The sequence below is a fragment of the Panthera uncia genome (genome assembly GCF_023721935.1).
Source record: "Panthera uncia isolate 11264 chromosome D3 unlocalized genomic scaffold, Puncia_PCG_1.0 HiC_scaffold_8, whole genome shotgun sequence".
NCBI classification, from domain to species: Eukaryota; Metazoa; Chordata; class Mammalia; order Carnivora; family Felidae; genus Panthera; species Panthera uncia.
In genome coordinates this window covers 44,995,313-45,014,799 of record NW_026057586.1, presented here as the reverse complement: position 1 = coordinate 45,014,799, position 19,487 = coordinate 44,995,313, and the positions used below count along the sequence as shown (strand labels likewise).

Here is a 19,487-nt window from a genome sequence, read left to right as displayed (position 1 = left end):
AACCACAGAATGGTAGGACCTGAATCATGTAAGGCTTTTTCTTTTATTTTTATAATCGACATACAAAAGGCAGCACACATTTCAAGTATTCAGTCTGATAGATTTTTATATATACATATACCTATGAAATCATCGCTGCAATTGAAATAATGACCACATCCATCAATCCCGAAACTTTTGTCTAAGACCTTTAAAGAAGAAAGTCCGGCCTTCAATGCACAGCAAAGAATGGAGTGAAGTAGAGCCTGGAAGTGGAGAAATCAGTTAAGAGGCTGTGGCCCTGGTCCAGGTGAGAGAGAAAGATTGAATGAGGTGTGGGGGCAGTTGGCCTTCCCCAAGAGATGGGGCTGCTGGGGACAGGGTTGAGCCTGCTGCGTTACTGTATTCTCTCCAGCACCTAACTCAGTGGCCAGAGGCTAGTAGCTCTTCCATGCTGAAGACAGTTTTTCCCTCTATGAAAGATTGGTTACTTTAAACTTTTTTCTCTATTCTGTTTAGGGCTTAAAAGACAATCTTCTTGCTTCTGGGACATCCAGCCTGACAGCCACCAAGCAGTTGCTTCGTCCAAGAATCACAAGAATCTGTCTCAGGGACTTGATATTCTGTATGGAACAGGAAAGAGAGATGAAGTATTCTCGAGCTCTGTACCTTGCCCTTCTGAAGTGACCACTCCAGTCTCCATCCAGATCCTTGCTGTTTACTGCCAAAGAAGACATAAAGAGCATTGTTGCACTCTCCTGAAATTTCAGTTTCTGGAAAATAATCACCAATAGGGAAGATCATTGTTTACAGTTATAAACTTTTATTAAATCTTACTCACACATCCCACGGGGTTCTTAATGACTAGAATTCAACTTTGTCTTCTGGAAATTGGTTATGAAATACAGTTCACACAGACATAGGCTTCTGCCTACCTGTGGATTTAATTACAGCAAGTTAAGGCCCTGTTTGTTACCACCTGCTTCATTTGCTGGACTGTAGGCGAGGTGTCTTTCCCTAACACAGCCTGCATTACGATGCAGGGGAAAGAAAGGAAGAGTCCCGACTTTCCAAGATTATATTTCATCCTCTGCTGAACTTGTCTCAAAGTGTTAGGTTTTCTAGGCTGGGATCAGAAGTTGCTTAGCTAATTGTGATAGTCACCTTCTGTAGTTCCAGGTGACAAGCCACAGCGTCTGTAGTGACTTTGGTCAGCCGAGTCCCAGTGTTGTCAAAACGGAGACAGATGGGGATAGTTTGTGCCTGTCCCCACAAAGGTGGCTCCTCTCTGGGTCGTCACCATATGCTGCTTCTGATACCAAGTGAGGGGACATCCTTGTCAGGGAAACTTTAAAATGGAAGCTGCTGATATACCTCACTGAAAAGTGGAAAAGGTGGGAAGTACTGAAAAGAATGTTGGGGCACTGCATTCAAACTGAGGAGGGGAAAATGAGAGTGGAACCTCAGAATAGGAACCGTGCTGCACATGCGCCCTCCATTCCAGTGGTGGGATTGGAACTCCAGAGCAACGGTACACGTTTTGTTGACAGGACAAAATCACAGCCCAACCAAAAAAGGAAAATGTATCAAACATTTTCAAATGTACAGTATCTCAAAAGGAAGTCGTTATTTTTTGTTTTGTGTATTGTTTTAAATCTCAAGAAGGATAGTTTTCTAAAATCCTTTTCATTACCGCAAGTTTTAAGCATCTTGTTGCATTTACAAAATCCTAATCGATGATTAGAAATTTTTAACAATAGGACTCCATTTTGGATTCTATACTCAAAAGGTAATGTCAGCATTTCATTGTTGGAGATCTTGGCTCTAAATGTATTATGAGGAGCAATATATATACATATATATATATATTTTTTTTTCCCCCCAGCTGAGGAGGAAGCTGATGTTTTGTAAAGCAAACCCTCCTTTCTTTCTTTTAATTCCGCCTTTGTGGCATGTAGTTGGTGAAAAATAATAGCTGTATTTAGAATCCCATACAGAAAGAACAAGTAAATCCTCCAAGAAGATTTTTTAAAAATGGGAAAGCTGTGCTTCTTAGAAAAAGAATTCAGGGGGAAAAGAACACACCTCTGGTATGTTACTCCTTATCCTGTTCTTCCCATTGGGACTGTTGTGGCCATGTTCTATACTGTAATAAATGTTAAATTGGCCATTTTTGTTTCAGCAAGTTATGTAAAATGCTATAAATTATGTATATGTTAAAAGAGAAACTTTCAGAAGACATCTATACCTAAAGTTGTTTTTGTATATTTAAATGCTTAGCTTTATTTTTTTGTAAAGTGCAGCATATTCCCATATTTGTGTATAAATGTTTAAAATTATTTCAAATACTTCATTAAAATAATTATTTTATTATACGAATAATTTTGCTCAGTTACTGACTTTGAAAACCAGTATCTTTAGTAGTAAGCCTCCACACCTGGGGGCTGGGCAGTGGGTCTTACCTGCTGGGCAATGGATCTTTCTTGGCTAGGATTGTTACTTTGGAGTATCAGCATTTGGGTTCCAGAACCTCACTTCAAATCCCAAGTTACTATTACCACTGTCTTTGGAATAGTTGTAAATTTGCATGCTATTTGACTCACAAAGAAAGCTAAACATATTCATTACAAAAGCTTTTCTTGGCCCATCAGTTTTCTAAAATATTTTTCAAACCTTATTTTTAATATACATTTTTAAAATTTGTGTCGTGAAGTATATCTTACAAAAGAACAAGTACAGTGTATCCAAAGTATTCTTCTGCTCAGTTTGCAAAATGGTGGCCTTGGGGTAGATTTGATCTATAAAGGCATTCTCTGCGACTCATACAGTGTTTCCCGTGTTTTAATTTACAAAAATCTATATTTCCACCTCCTTTGAAAAATCAGAAGATCTGGAATCATTAGGTACCTCCTTGTGTATGGTAATCCACTGGAGCCATCCAGTGCCTGTTCACTTTAGATGTGGGGGCATAAATTTACCTTCCCTTGTCTGAACCCTTCAAGTATTGACGTTTGTGACCCTCTGCCTTCAAGTAAATATTTATCTTGGGTGATGAACAGTAAAAGAGTAAAGTACTGGACATTCTCTTACCTGTTTGTTTGTTTTTTTTTTAAGCAACTTTATTGAGGCATATTTTATATATAAAATTCACCCATATTTCACCCATTTACTTTTAATATGACTGATCTTTTAATTTTTTTTTTTTAATGTGTATTTTTGAAAGAGGGAGAGACAAAGTGTGAGTGGGGGAGGAACAGAGAGAGAGGGAGACACAGAATCTGAAGCAGTCTCCAGGCTCTGAGCTATCCGCACAGAGCCTGGCACGGGGCTCGAATTCATGAGCCGTGAGATCACAACCTGAGCCAAAGTTGGATGCTTAACTGACTGAGCCACCCAGGCTTGCCAACTGATTGATCTAAATTGTTTCCTCCATGAGTATCTTTTAAGACCTTCTCTTAAAAATAAGATCAACATTTAACATTCTTTTAAAGCCTATATTTCTTAAATCCTGCATTTGAGTTAAATTTTGTTTCATTAGAATTTTGGCAACACTTTATTTAGAATTAAGGCCATTTATGGGGAGCCTGGGTGGCTCAGTCGGTTGGGCGTCCGACTTCAGCTCAGGTCACGATCTCGCGGTCCGTGAGTTCGAGCCCCGCGTGGGGCTCTGGGCTGATGATGGCCCAGAGCCTGGAGCCTGCTTCCGATTCTGTGTCTCCCTCTCTCTCTGACCCTCCCCCATTCATGCTCTGTCTCTCTCTGTCTCAAAAATAAATAAACATTAAAAAAAAAAAAAAAAAGAATTAAGGCCATTTATACCAAGTATGTCATATGTCATAGTTGCAGCAAAGAATGCATGTAATATTAGGGCATATTCTTCAGAAAAATATGGAACCAAGATCTCAGATTAAGTTGGACTTTCTCTCTATCCCTAGTTGTATAATGAACTAACTTAAGTATTTATAAAAGTCTGAGCTTAGTAAGACTCCATGATTCTGCATGAAATAAAATATAGTATGTCATATGTTAATACATGACATGGTAGCTAGTTTTTGTTTGATTGTTGTTTGCGTTGTTATCTTTTCAGGCATTTTTTGGGCTCCCTGAACTGAAATGACTTTTTTTTTTCATGTAGGCATGATTTACATCTGATATCAGTACCTTTTTCTCTGACTTTTTAACCACTTCTGAGTATTTTCATGTGCATTTCAGTTGTGTTGCATTGGTGCATTTGCTTTTTTACTGAAGTTGGTTCACAAGTTGAAAATTGGTCCTCAGTAGAATGGTTTTGCCATATTTTTCTTTTGGAAAACATTGAGAGACCGCTGTGCCGGCAGGCAACCTAGAGTGTCCGCCACCATATTCTTGAATGCTGGCTAGTGGGTGAGCAGAACAGGCACAAGAGTGATAGGGTTAGCATTTATGTCTACTTGGCACATTGAATATTTGTGGAAAGGAAATACTCCCTAGGAACTCATTTTAAGACTTTTGACTTTGTTGGTAAACCGTGAGAGCAATTTTAATGGCAACTCTTCTTTAATAATGCCAGGTCGAGGGGTGCCTGGGTGACTCAGTCGGTTGAGCGTTCCGACCTCGGCTCAGGTCATGACCTCACAGTTCGTGGGTTCGAGCACCGCATCAGGCTCTGTGCTGACCTCTTGCTCAGAGCCTGGAGCCTGCTTCAGATTCTGTGTCTCCTTCTCTCTCTGCCCCTCACCTACTCACGCTTTGTCTCACTCTGTTTCTCAAAAATAAATAAATGTAAATAAAAAATTTAATAATGCCAGGTCGACACCTTACTAAGTTTTCTTATTGTAGGTGGTATTGACACAATATTGCCCTGGCTGCGTCTCTAATCTTGCCTCTTACCAGTTGTGTGGCCTTGGGCAAATTATTTAACTTCTCTGTGCCTTCGTCTCCTCATCTGGAAAATAAAAGGCTATGAGGAAAATGAAAACATTTATTTCTGTGCTAAATCTGTAGATGTTATAGGTCATACTGTCGATCTAGCTTTGTGTCCTTTTTCTACCACTGGAGATGCTGAAAGAAGAGAAACAACTTAGAATAAAATGTCACTTTTGAGGTTCATCCTTCAAAGTGACATTGAGGCTGTTTCTCATTTCCTCTTACTGCATTTGGATTTGTTTAAAACAATTTCAATTTGTCATCTTTAGGGGTGAAATGAAATACCCTTTTAATATCATTCCTTGCACCGGCCCTGTACACGATAAGGTAGGTTGGAAGAAGAATTGCCATAATTCTACACAAGCTGCTTAGCATTTTCAAAGCTAGTATTGAAATGTTACCTGTGAGGTTTAGGCTGTGGGACTGATAACTCTTCCTGTTTGTAATTGTAACAGGCTTTGCCTGAAGATGAGTGGCTTCTTGATGAATCTATCTTAGGCCTCCACTTCCCTAAACAGAAGTATAAAGTCATTGTACTGAGTTGGCTTCAAAGAACCTTTAAACTTGCAGATGGAGGGGTACCGGGGTGGCTCCGTCGGTTAAGCATCCGACTTCAGCTCAGGTCATGAGTTTAAGCCCCGCGTTGGGCTCTGTGCTGACAGCTCAGAGCCTGGAGCCTGGTTCGGATTCTGTATCTCCCTCTCACTCTGCCCCTCCCCAACTTGCACTCTGTCTCTCTCAAAAATAAACATTAAATTTTTTTTTAAATAATAAACTTGCAAATGGCAATACAAATATCTCACTGGGTACTTCCCAGTAATGTTAATTCCCATAGAAATAGACAGTGGTTGCCTCTAACACAGAGAAGAGCAAGACAATTGAATAAATGGTACATTGTGTCATTTCCATGCCTTCTGCCATTATCAAAAAGCCTGTGGTGCTGGGCTAGACCCCAGTCAAGGAACAATTCAAGTGTTGTTATTGATGTGTATTAGTTTCCTAGGGCTACCATAACAAATTGCCACAAACTAGGTGGCTTCAAACAACAGAAACGTATTTTCTCACAGTTCTGGAGGCCAGAAGTCTGAAATCAAGGTGTTGGCAGGGCCACCCTCCCTCCATAGGCCCTAGGAGAGAACTTTCCTTGCCTTTCCAGCTTCTGGTGGCTTTTGATGTTCCTTGGTTGTGGCAGCAAAACACCAGTGTCTGCTTTTGTCCTCGCATGGCCTCTGTGTCCTCCACGTCCTTTTCTTATAAAGACACCTGGTCATTGACTTTAGGGCTCACTCCAATTCAGTATGATCTCATCTTGGCCTTTAACTAACATCCGCAAAGACCCTATTTCCAAACAGGGTGACATTGTGAGGTTCCAGGTGGACATGGACTTGGGAATGGCGGGGGGGGGGGGGGGATGACACTATTCAGCCCACTGCAGGAGCATCCTTTATATATTCCTGATACTTTTATTTTCTGCCTCTGATTTCAAGAGCAGTGAAAAATTAATGGTTGCTAACATGGAAGGGGTTGACCTTATATCTCTTTACACTGGAAACTTATGATCTTGAGTTCTGTCAAGATGCCGATCCTGACCTTTCCTCCTTTTCTCTTCCCCTTTAGACAAAGCTTTTGGTGCTGTCCTAGTTTTACCATAGTGTGTTCAGGTGAATCTGTTTTGTATATTATTGGGGAAGGAAAGTAAGGAGCAAAGTCCAGAATTCCTGCAGGAGAGATGCGTCATCAAGGAGAGACTTCGAACTTGGGGAAATGTCAAGAATAGCTTTTATTTTTTTATTTTTTTATTTTTAACGTTCATTATTTTTGAGAGAGAGAGAGAGAGCATGGGCAGGGAGAAGCAGAGAGAGGGACAGAATCTGACGCAGGCTCCAGGCTCTGAGCTGTGAGCACAGAGCCTGACATGGGGCTCCAACTCAGGAACCGTGAGATCATGACCTGAGTGGAAGACACTCAACCACCTGAGCCACCCAGGCTCCCTGAGAAACGTCAGGAATAGCTGTATTGACTAATCACAGATTAAGCATTAGCCTCTGGAACTGGGAGTTGGTACCAACTTCTACACCTAGGGTCACTACAGGCAGCTCAAGTTTTTATCAGATTTCTTCTGTGATAGAATACTTAAAAGGTTCTAACTAATTTTAAAAGAATGTGTATTTTGCCTACCATAGCTTTAAAAAGTCATCTTTTGTCTTTTTCTTAAGGATTTACTAAATAAGCAAACAGTTGGCAGTGGTTTGGGGAAAAGACCCTTGGAAGTCTGCATATATTCTAGAAAGAACAACACAGAAAAGTCTACTGAATGCAGTCTGTAAAGGTCAGAAAACAGCAGGCTTTGCCTGAAATATTAGCATAGGAACAATCATTTAGCAGATTCTCAAACTTGTCTTCATGACACAGTGTCTTCAGTTATCTCAAAGGCGGACTGAAATCTCAGGTTTCCAAGATTAAGTTTTAATCCATCATTTTGAAAGATGCAGAGGCAGGCATGGGGATTAGGAGAGAAAGATATCAAATCAAGCAAAATGATAAGATGTTGCATCCTCTGTGCCATTAAATCTGTTTCAAGGTTACTGAGTGACATCAATTGCTAAGGCACAGACTAGGTTGCAAAGATGAGTGTTTGTTGAACAAGATGTTTATGTGGTCTAGTCTACCACATTTAAGTGTAAATTCACTTAGAATCAAGCCACTTATTTGCAGCCTAAGGTTCTAGATACTTCTGAGGCTATCTGAAGGTTATCCAATCCCATCTAAAAGAAGAATTCCCTTCAGCATCCCTGAAACACAGGTCCTCTAATAATGCCAGTGATGGTGACCTTACTATATTATACAATCCATACTTGAATTGTCCTGTTATTTCTATGTTCTGTCTTGGCTTGATTTGAAAGCTGCCTTCCTATAACTTAGCATTTGGAGGGGGCCTGCTTTTGTTCTGTAAAGTCACATAATAACAGTAGTAATTTTTTAAAAATATGTGTATTCACTTTTGAGGAAGAGAGTGCAAGTGGGGAGGGGCAGAAGGAGAGGGGGACAGAGGATCTGAAGAGGGCTTTGCGCTGACATCTTCGGAGCTGACAACAGTGAGCCCAATGCGGGGCTTAAACTCATGAACCATGAGATCATGACCTGACCCAAAGTCCGACACTCAACCGAGTCACCCAGTCTCCCCTAACAGTAGTAATTTTTTGAACACTGACTATGTATAAGGTAGAGGGCCAAGCTAAGCATTCTACCTGCACTATCTAAACCCACCCTCACACAGTTTCACGAGAGTCTGGCAGGGATCCATTTCCTCCTGCATACACAGCTAGACCACATCTCGAGTCTCCCTTTAGTTAAAGGTGGCCATGTGTCTGCGGTCTGACCAAAGACATGTAGGCAGAAGTAGTGTGTGATATGTTTCTGATCTGGCTCAGGACAACCTGCCATGTAGGATCTTGCATGTTCTTTCCCTTTCCACTGAGACCTCGGTAGGCTCATGATGAAGATGGCACAGCCACCAGATGTGAAGAGCCTTGGGTCACTGAATTGCGGCCCAGAGCAAAACTGCCTGTTGGCCAAGAACACCATTTCGGGCTATACATGAATGAGAAATAAACATCTAATATGTAAACCACTCCCAATGCATCTGTTCTCGCAGTTTGTAGAGCTGAATTAACACTACAGATAGCTACTGCTATTGGTATTTCTAGTTTACTGGTGAGGACACAGGTGTGTCAAGAGACAACAATTTAGTGGAAGTCACAGAGAAAGTTGTTGAGATGGGATTTGGACCTCAGTCTGTCCAACCCCAAAGCCTGCACTCTTGATTCCTACACTGAACGGGAGTTTTGGTTTTGTTGTTTTGTTTGTTAGTGCTTCAGAGCTAATCTCTGTCCCACGATGATAGCACTTCCACTTTGTGAGGATAACTCCATTTCCTTTCCTACACATCACGTCCCTTTTGTAACCGAGGGGGCCAGTTCATCAATTCTCACAATGGTCATTCTAGATTTCTCAGGACTTTATTTTGATTGTTCACTTGGTGTATTCCACCATACTAAAGGCCACAGTACAATGTTGTTTGCTTGGGGCACCTGGGTGGCTCAGTCAGTTGAGTGTCTCAGCTCAGGTCATGGTCATGATCCCAGGGTTGTGGGATCCAGCCCCTCGTCAGGCTCCATGAGTCTGCTTAGGATTCTCTTGCTCTCTCTCCCTCTGCTCCTCTCCCCTGCTCATGCTCTCTCTCTCTCTCTCTCTCTCTCTCTCCCCAAAATAAAAATTTAGTAAATAAACAAAAATAGAATGTGGTTCCCATTCTAAATGCAATACCACCTATCGGGCTTGAAGAGTAGGAAGGGTGGTGAGCCCCTACTATTTAGAGCAGAAGTCTGTGGTGCCGTTGGTGCAAAGTCAGACTGTGGAAACGTGAGGCTTGTGGCTAACCAATCACCCCAAGGTTTTTTATGCTCACGATTCAGAGACTAGCCAGTGGGCCAGTTCCTAGGGCCAGTTCTTACCTAGGAACTCGTTAGAAACATGGGACCTCAAACCCCACTCCTGACTTGCTGAATCAGAACTTGCATTCTAGTAAGATCCCCAGGTGATTCCTGTGCTCTTGGAAGCTGGAGAAGCACTGCTCTGATTGATTGCCTTTATCAACCTCAAGAAAAAAACCTCACATATGTTCTGCAGTGCTTGATTTTGCTCTGGCCTGTTCAGTTTAGCCAGTTACAGTCATTTTGGATTTTGATTCTGTGATGTATTGAGGACATTTGAATTCAAGTTAATAAATCAACAATATCATTATCCCTCTCAGCCTGTGTCACCCACACGTTTCCTAAGCATGCCTTCTAGGTTCATTCAAGTTGCCCATAAATGTGTTGACCAGGACAGGGCCAGCTGTGAAACTGGGAAGCATGTTGCTGCCCTCCAACATCAGCTTATTAACTGGCACTGATTGCTCTCCATGGCCAACAGTGACTATGTCTAACTCATAGTGCCATTGCAGACTTCATAGTTTCCACGAGCAACTCTGGAGAACTTGCTCAACTATATGCACTGCCTCGCCTGTGGTTAGCCAATTTAGCAGCATCTCAAAGAAGAGCATGATCATGGTTTAGAAGATCCCCATCTGTTATGGGCTAGATTGTGTCCCCCAGGCCCTGAATTCATTATGTTGACATTCTAACCCCTAGTCTTTCAGAATGTGGCTGTATTTGCATATTGCATTGTATTTGCATAGGATCTTTAAAGGGGTGGTTAAAATGAGGTCTATAGAGTGGCCCTGATCCAATATAACTGGTGTCCTTATAAGAAGAGATTAGGACACAGACAAGTACAGAAGGAAAGCCGCTTGAGGACACAGCGAGGAGGCGGCCATCTACAGGCTAAGGAGAGGGGCCTCAAAAGAACCCAGCCTGCTGACATCTTGATCTCGGACTTCTGGTCTCCAGGATCGTGAAAACATAGATTTCTGTTGTTTTAGCCTCCCATTTTGTGGTACTTTGTTATGGCAGTCAGGCAAACTAATACACCATTCCCTCCCTCCCCTCTTCTGCCTTTACTTTCTGGCTCTGGCAGGATGAGCTGAGGCGGTACTTTGAATTGCCTGTCTGAGAAACTTAGGCATAAATGATATATTTAAAATGCCTTGGTGGTGAGGGGGCACCTGGGTGGCTCAGTCAGTTCAGTGTCTGACTTCACCTCAGGTCATGATCTTGCAGTCCGTGAGTTCAAGCCCCGCCTCAGGCTCTGTGCTAACAGCTCAGAGCCTGGAGCCTGCTTTGGATTCTGTGTCTCCCTCTCTCTGCCCCTCCCCCACTCGCGCTCTCGCCACCTCTCTCAAAAACAAACATTAAAAAGATTTTCTAAATAAATAAATAAATACAGACATACATTAAAAAAAAAAATGCTTCAGGGGTGTTGGCTACAGTAAAGTCCTGGGTGAAGTAGAGGATTGCCTTAAATGGAAGAATCACCACTAGGGTCACAAGGTACAGAGGAATGTTCAAGGTGTCTGCATTCATGATATTTAATCAAAGCTTACAGGAAAAGTCAATATACATCACCCTGGAGCCTGCTTCTGATGGGGCAGTGCCTCAGCCTCTCTGCCCCTGTTTTTCCTACTACTGTTTCTGCTACTGCTTTCATTCTCTATTTATAAAGTGTCTTCTTGCACATTTTTGCATCTGGGCACACGATTCTCTGTGTGTCACGTTCAAACCTAAGAGAGAAGAAGTGGCTGGGTCTGTTAAATGCTCCTCCTCTTGGACACTCGTACTTGTTGGTTGTGATTTTGTGCTAAACTATCTCATAGGTGCTGGCCAGCCTGAAGGTGGCTGCTCCGGTGTCAGGTGCTAGTCCCCGGTGCAGACTGCTGTGACCAGCGTGGCAGTGTCACACATAGAAAGCAAGACAAATTTCATGCAAGGAAGTGCCCTTGACAGCGTTGTTTGGGGGAGGCGCGGGCCCGGCGAGCATGCTACACCTTGCCACTCAAAGTGTGGTCCGTGAACCAGCAGCAGCATAGGCCTCCCCAGGAACGTGTTTGGTGTAGAACATTGGCCCCTCCCCCAGAGCTGCTCAACCATAATCTCCATCATAATAAGATGCCCAGGAGATTACCAACCTTCTCACTGATTTTTAGTAAATCTGGACTTTTCTATATATCAAGTTTGCTTAAAACTGCATGCCCCTGTAGGTCAGATTGGATCCAGGCTTAGGAGTTTTAAACCTGTAGTGAACCTTGGCCATATAGTCAGCTTTCAGAATGAGATGTTGAAACCCAGAGAGATTAGGTGATTTGCCTGACACCCCATCACGCTTGGATGCATTTAACGATGCACAATTTTCTATGAACACTGGTAATATAAAAATATATTTTCTTAGGCAACTTGGCAATGCTGTGTCAGTTCCTGAGCCAGATACATTTGAGAACCGGGTCCAAACTTAAAGTGATGGGCAACTTTGCTACTAGCTACATACCTTAACTGCATTCAAAGGGATCAGTGCATTGGAGGGTTGGAGAAAAGTTACAAGGACTGTTTGCCAAAGAGAAGCATCATCATTCTTCCAGTTAGAGGGGCCAACACTTGGCAGTGCATTCTATCTGGTCTTCCTCTCTTAGGAAAGATTATTAGAGCATGTCTCATTTCTTTTTTTTTTTTTTTAACTTTTATTTATTTTTGAGAGACAGAGAGAGCGCGTGCTTGCGTGCATGAGTGGGGGACGGACAGAGAGAGAGGGAGACACAGAATCTGAAGCAGGTTCCAGGCTCTGAGCTGTCAGCATAGAGCCTGACAGGGCTCGAACCCATGAACCGTGAGATCATGACCTGAGCCGAAATCAAGAGTGGGAAGCTTAGCCGACTGAGCTACCCAGGCACCCCAAGCCCATCCCATTTCTAAGAAAATTCTCCCACATCTTTTACATTTCGAATTTTCATTTTGACTCACTTCACAATGCCTTTGGCCCATACAAGTTTTTAATCTAAAAAGACACTATAATAATAAAAGTAACTAGTAGCAGCACTGATAACAGTAATAGTAACTACAGCACTTTAGGCCTAACTACCTAAAAGAGCTGTGTATGTTACATTGATACTACGATTCTGAAAAAATGTACCATTACAATCCTGGGGGTTTCCCTCAGTGAATTTCCCATTTGATGAATAAATCGATCTTATATCTTATTTTATTAATTTTTAAAATACTTTTAAAGTTTATTTACCTTGGGGGCACCTGGGTAGCTCAGTCAGTTAAGCGTCTAACTCTTGATTTCAGTTCAGGTCATGATCTCACGGTCCTGGGATCGAGCCCTGTGTCGGGCTCTGCACTGGGTGTGGAGACTGCTTCAGATTTTCTCTCTCTCTCTCTCCCCCTCTGTCTCTCCCCCGCTCACACACACTCTCTCTTTCCCTCTAAAAAAATAAAAAAATAAAGTTTATTTATTTTTGAGAGAGAGCACATGCAGGGGAGGGGCATAGAGAGGAAGAGACAGAATCCCAAGCAGGGTCTGCACCATCATCACAGAGCCCAAGTCAGGGTTCGATCTCACAAACCATGAGATCGTGACCCGAGCCGAAATCAAGAGTCGGACTTTAACTGACTGAGCCACCCAGGTGCCCTTCGATCTTCTATTTTGAAATATTTTTCTTAGGCTTTGTAATGGTCATTGTTCATTCAGTACTTACCTGTAGAGTATCCACTTTAGAGAGCTTTTGAGGTGGTGAAACTATACACATGAATACTCAAGAGAATTTTAGAGAGCTTGTAACAAGCACATTATGATGAGGAAAATAACGTCCACAAAACGTGGATGGCAAAGCAGAAACTGGAACCCAGGGAGACAGTCAAAAGGCCAGCCAAGTGCCCCTACTGCTGTGAGCCTGGGCTTGGGAGTTGCCTGACAGCCTGGCATTTGCTTGGGGGACCTGGCAAAATACTTACACCAGTTCACCAGTGACAGGTCTTACTTAGCTTTGGCTCTTGCTTCCTGGTGTATAGGTTTCTGCTTTGTAAGTTGGATACACTTCAATTCTATCATTTTCCCTCAACGTGCAATAGTGCTGTTCTTGTCTCTAGATTTCTTGTGTTCACTGGTTTTTCTATGCATCCAACATATATTTGGTGCCTACTGTACACCAAGCTGCACATTTCATAGGGCGGGAGACAGGGGGTTCCAGAACGAAGAGCACATATGCCCTGCCTCTACAAGCTCCCTGTGTCATAAGTGAGACATACAGGAGGCTGGTGATTAGAACACAATGCAGCAAAGACAGGGGATGAGCTAAGTGCTATGGGAGATTTTCAGCTATTGTTTGCATCAACCTCTGCCTTTTACTTTCTGCCTTTTCTTTCAGTTTCTTTTTCTTTTTGAAAAAGAATAGATATCAGGTAGCTTAAGGATAGGGACACTTTGTTTTATTTTATTACCACATGCCCATTGTGCCCCAAACACCATGATGGGCACACAGAAATGAACCACCAGGGGGAGACAAACCTGCAAGCAAGTAACTGTGTGGTGTGTTAAGTGCTGGGAGGGAGGATGTGCAAGGATGCACAAGCAAGGATGTGCAAGATGGGGACTTGGGACCCTTTATGCTGCGACTTGAGTCTGAGGAAGAAGGCTGTCCAAGCAAAAGGCAGAGGTGTCGTGATGTGTCTTATTCAGGGAATCCTTGGTTTAATAAGGTGGGAACAGATGGGGTGCAAAGGACAGAATGACAGCTTTTTAAGCCAAGTTAAAGGGCTCTGGGAGTTTACCAGACTATCTTGTCGGATTCCACTGGTGGCTGCATAGGGCATTGTCCCAAGCTCCCTTGACCCATAAAGCCCTTTAAATTATAATATGCTCATGGCATCTGAGAGGTGAGGCCCCCTTGAATTAGGTGCTAGAGATCCTCAGCTTTCACATAGTCTCCACTTTTGCCCACATTTTCCCCTCCTCCATTTGTTGGCTTTGGTTTTTAATATGTGGCAGGACTAATGATAAGAGACCTCACAGTGGCCCGACCTGCCTACCGGGCACCATCTCTGAGAGGATGGCCAGTGGGTGGGTCACTGCCCTGCTGCCTGAGCCAGCAGCTGAAGGGAGCCCCTACTGAGCCCCTGCTTTGTAGGAGACTCTTTCTGGGACTCCTCCTCCTTGGCAGGATTGGCAGGATGGGTTAAGGCTAAGGACACAGCCCCGGGTTGGGATTGGTCCACTGAGGCCCTATTTGACTTGCGTTATGGTAACAAGTGAAAGAAGTACCCCATTCACTGCAACCTCGCTTGAGGTAAAGTCCACATTGGGTTAGAGGTCTGAAGGTTGAACGAATGTCTGGGCCCTGGGGGAACTGGGGGAGCCTGAGCCAGTAGGAGCACCCTCCCTGGGCACTTGGCACCTAGGAAGCTTCTTAGCTGTCTGCCAGGTAGCTTGAGCCTGGGGCAGGAAAGGCCAACAGAAGCTGTAATTATCATCTTTTTTAAGCTCCTCTGGAATGGAAATTCTGGAAGTCAGCAGGAGCCAAACGGGCTGGGCAGGCTGAACCTGGTGGTGGTTCTGACTGTTGGTGGCAGCACAGGCCACCTTTGAGTCACTGGCGTGGTCCCTGGCCCTTCCCAGCAGGCTTTCTTAGGTGGATCCTCCAACTGCACAACCCTTTTCAGGAGCCAGAGCCCCCAGGTTTGCTTGTGCCATTTAAACCACAACCTGGCTAAGCCTCTTCAAATGTGTTCTGTAATAAATAGACCCCCCCCCCCCCCCGCCCCGGCTTCCTAGGCACCCATCCATGTGTTCAGGAGCCTCATCAAAGCCATTCTTTCCAGGGTGTGGCTCCAACCTGGAAAGCCAGCTGCATCTCCTGCCACGGCCCCCTCTTCTTCCAAGGGGCGTGCTCACAAACCACACGTCAGAGACGTGTCAGAGGCCTCACCACTGCACAGCTCAGAAATGTGGGTCTGGAGGCCAGGACGATCAAGACATTTGTTCTGCACCTCAGTACATACCCGCTGGGATGCACCCCCAAGAAGGTCTTCAAGGAGAGGGTCACCGTGACCCTATAGTCAGCGCCAAAACTTCCAAACCAAAGTCTGGCTCGGTGCTTTGACATCAGGGACCCGCAGCTGCCATCTTCTTATCTCCACAGGGTCTACCTCCAGTTCGGGTTTGTGCGGCATCCCATGGGTCCCTGTGTTTCTCATGACTCACCCACGTGGATAGAGGAGGGAAGCCGAGGGAGGAGAGCAGCAAGGGTGATAGGGGATAGAGTGAGGAGGGCACAGAGGCAGCTCTGCCTCCCAAGCGCTCAGAGATGAGCCGCCTGTGCCCAAGTGCAGCTTACTGTCCTCTCCCGTCTCTGTGAGTTGTCAGTGCCAGCAGAGGGATGCCTGCCCAATGGGATCACTGGATGACTCAATATGCAAGTGTCCAGGGCCCAGGATAGGGTGGTGAGTTACTTAGCAAACTAAAAGGTAAGTGAACAAACACCTCATAGATACTTCCTTCCAACCCAGGACGACCTTTGTTTCAAGAATTGCAGCTTTCATTTGACCAAATACAACATCCATTCATGATTAAAAAAAAAAAAAATCCCTCAACAAGTTAGGTTGAGAGGGAACATACCTCAGCATAATAAAGGTCATATAGGAAAACCCACAACTAGTATCATCCTCGGGAAAAACAGAGCTTTTCCTCTATAGTCAAGAAGACAGGATGTCCACTCTCACCATTTTTATTCAACAGAGGCCTGGAAGTTCTAGCCACAGCAATCAGACAGCAAAAAGAAATAAAAAGCATCCAAATCAGCAAGGAGGAAGTAATACTGTCACTATTTGCAGATGACATGATATAACATAGAAAACCTAAAAGACTCCAGCAAATAACTGCTAGAACGGATAAATGAATTCAGTAAAGTCACAGGATACAAAAATCAACGTGCAGAAATCTGTCGCATCTCTATACACCAATAATGAAGTGGCAGAAAGAGAAATTCTGGAATCAATCCCATTTACAACTGCACCAAAACCAGTAAGAAAGATACCTAGGAATAAACCTACCCAAAGAGGTGAAACACCTGTAGTTTGAAAACTATAAAACACTGATGAAAGAAATTGAAGACAACACAAAGAAAGGGAAAGACATTCCATGCTCACAGATTGGAAGAACAAACATTTTTCGATGTCTATAGTGCCTAAAGCAATCTACACATTTAATGCAATCCCTATCAAAACACCACCAGCATTTTTCACAGAGCTGGAACACACAATCCTAAAATTTGTATGAAACCACATAAGACCCCAAATAGCCAAAGCAGCCTTGAAAAAGAAAAGCAAAGCTGGAGGCATCGCAATTCCGGACTTCAAGAATTATTACAAAGCTGTAGTGATGAAGACAGTATGGTACTGGCACAAAAACAGACACATAGATCAATGGAACAGAATAGAAAACCCAGAAATGGACTCATAACTCTATAGTCAATTACTCTTTGACAAAGCAAGAAAGAATATCCAATGGGAAAAAGATTGTCTCTTCAACAAATGGTGTTGGGAGAAATGGACAGCAACATGCAAAAGAATAAAACTTTCTTATGCCACACACAAAAATAAATTCAAAATGGATTAAAGACCTAAGTGTGAGGCCTGAAACCATCAAAATCCTAGAGGAGAACACAGGCCGTAACTTCTTTGACATTGGCTATAACAACTTCTTTCTAGATATGTCTCCTGAGGCGAGGAAAACAAAAGCAAAAATAAACTATTGGGGGCTACCTGGCTGGCTCAGTGGGTAGAGCATGCGACTCTTGATCTCAGGGTTGTGAGTTCAAGCCCCACATTGGGTGTGGAGCCTACTTAAAAAAAAATAAGAAAATAAACTATTGGAACTATATAAAAAAAAAAGAGCTTCTGCACAATGAGGGAAGCAATCAACAAAACTAAAAAGCAACCTAAAAAAAAAAAAAAACAAAAACTAAAAGGCAGCCTATGGAATACAAGAAGATATTTGCAGGTATCGTCTAACCCAATAGAGGGTTAGTATCCAAAATATATAAAGAACCTCTCATACTCAATACCCAAAAAATGAATAATCCAATTAAATCATGGGCAGAAGACATGAATAGACATTTTTCCAAAGAAGATATACAGATGACCAACAGACACATGAAAAAATGCTCATCATTACTTATCAGGGAAATGCAGAACAAAACTGCAGTGAGATATCACCTTACACCTGTCAGAATGGCTAAAATCAACAACCCAAGAAACAACAGCTTTTGGCAAGTGTGTGGTGAAAGGGAAGCCCTCTTGCACTGTTGGTGGGAATGCAAACTGGTGCAGCCACTGTGGAAGACAGTATGGAGGCTCCCCAAAAAATTAAAAATAGAACTACCCTACAATCCAGCAATTGAACTACTAGGTATTTACCCAAAGAATACAGAAATACTAATTCAAAAGGATACATGCACCCCAATGTCTAGAGCACATTATCTATAATAGTCAAATTATGGAAACAGCCCATAGGTCCGTCAATTGATGAACAGATAAAGAAGAGTGCTGTGTATATATATATTGGAATATTACTGAATCATTAAAAAGATGAAATCTTGCCATTTGCAACAGCATGGATGGAGCTAGAGAGTATTATGCTAAGTGAAATAAGTCAGAGAAAGACAAATACCAATATAATTTCACTTATATGTGGCATTTAAGAAACAAAACAAGCAAAGGGGGAAAAAAGAGGCAAACCAAGAAACAGACTCTTAACTGATGGTTACCACAGGGGAGGTGGGTAGGGGGATGAGTTACATAGGTGACGGGGATTAAGGAATGCACTTGTCATGATACAGGCCGAGTGACGTAGAGAAGTGTTGAATGAATCACTGTACTTTGCACCTGAAACTAATATTATGCTGTATGCTAACTAACTGGAATTTAAATAAAAACTTAAAAAAAAAAAAAAAAAAAAAAAAAAAGACTTGCAGCTTTAGGGAAGTTTGATGGAAAAGAATTGTGAAATCTTCCCTGGCAGGAAGTATGGAGTTTGGAAATCTGTCTTATGAGGCCAATCAGTGAGTCTGCGCAGGAAAGAACAGAACGTGGGGGTTCGCTGCCCCTGCACTGCCCCTCTGCAAGCTCACTCATGTCCACTGCCAAACCTCTTCAGGGTCTAAACAAACAAGATCGAATGCAATATATGAAACAGAACCACGGGAGTGTATTTTCATCCTGGATTGAACAATTTCAAACTTTCATCTGATGTTTTTTTCAGGGAAGTAGAAGGGGAAAGTCTTAACTCTTAATAAGAAAACAGATCTCGGCGTCTTTTGTAGAGCCCAGGGCTCCCGGTACTGGACCTCGAGCCTTTGAGCTCTGAGAGTTTATTGTAAACATCAGTATCGCCAAAACCCACAACTGAGTGCTGTAACTGGGAAGTGGGTGGATGGGTGAGTTGTTTTTTTGTTTTTTGTTTTTTGTTTTTAATTCAGCAAATAATGTGGCCTCCCTCTGTATCTTTACTTCTCATGGGTTCTGAATTTGCCAAGCTGGTCAGTCTCTTTTATGGGTAAATATGTGCCCATTTTATTAAAACAAAAGCCTCTTAAAATGCAGATGGTATGCTTCCTGCTTGCTAGCCCTCACAGATTCCTTGTTGCAACCGAAGCGGGCGTGTTACTTTGATAGTGGTATGAAATAACCTTAACTTTGCCTGGGGATATTTATAACAAAACATGCAGAATTATTGCACCATAAAGCCTGCTTCGCTGATTCTTGCTGATTAAAAACTTTTTTTTTTAAGGCTAATGTAATAAAAACCAAAAAGACCCAACAGCTGGAGATCTGAAGACAGCCCAACTGGAGCCACACAGGCTCCCCCTCTGCCCTTGGATTCAAGCCCTGCGCCTGGAGAAGCCAGACCAGCTCCACAGGCCCCTTCCCGGTGCTTCATGCATCACCTACCTTCCCGCCCCAAGCTGAGGCAAGAATGAATGGCCTGGGAGGGATGGGCTTGTCTTTCTGCCATGCTGGAGGTCAGTGCCAAGTTTTGCTTCAGAAAAAACTGAGGCAGAGCCATCCTGGTATTAGGTGAGGCCAACGTATTCCACCCTGTCCCCTGGAAGACAGGCC

At 43.1% G+C, this 19,487-nt stretch overlaps 1 protein-coding gene across 3 annotated transcripts in view; it reads left to right on the top strand.

Moving 5' to 3' along the window:
• TAF4B (TATA-box binding protein associated factor 4b) overlaps positions 1-19,487 on the top strand; it is a 179,573-nt gene that overhangs the window by 123,255 nt on the left and 36,831 nt on the right. Inside the window, exon 15 of one of the 3 annotated variants that reach the window (XM_049620317.1) lies at positions 499-3,039. The exons of 1 other annotated variant lie outside the window; for it this stretch is intronic. In XM_049620317.1, coding sequence (XP_049476274.1) covers positions 499-666 — 168 coding nt within the window. In that variant the 3' untranslated portion in view covers positions 667-3,039. Of the gene's footprint in view, positions 1-498; positions 3,040-19,487 lie in introns of those variants that run through there. One more of the 3 variants, XM_049620319.1, reaches the window with a different exon arrangement.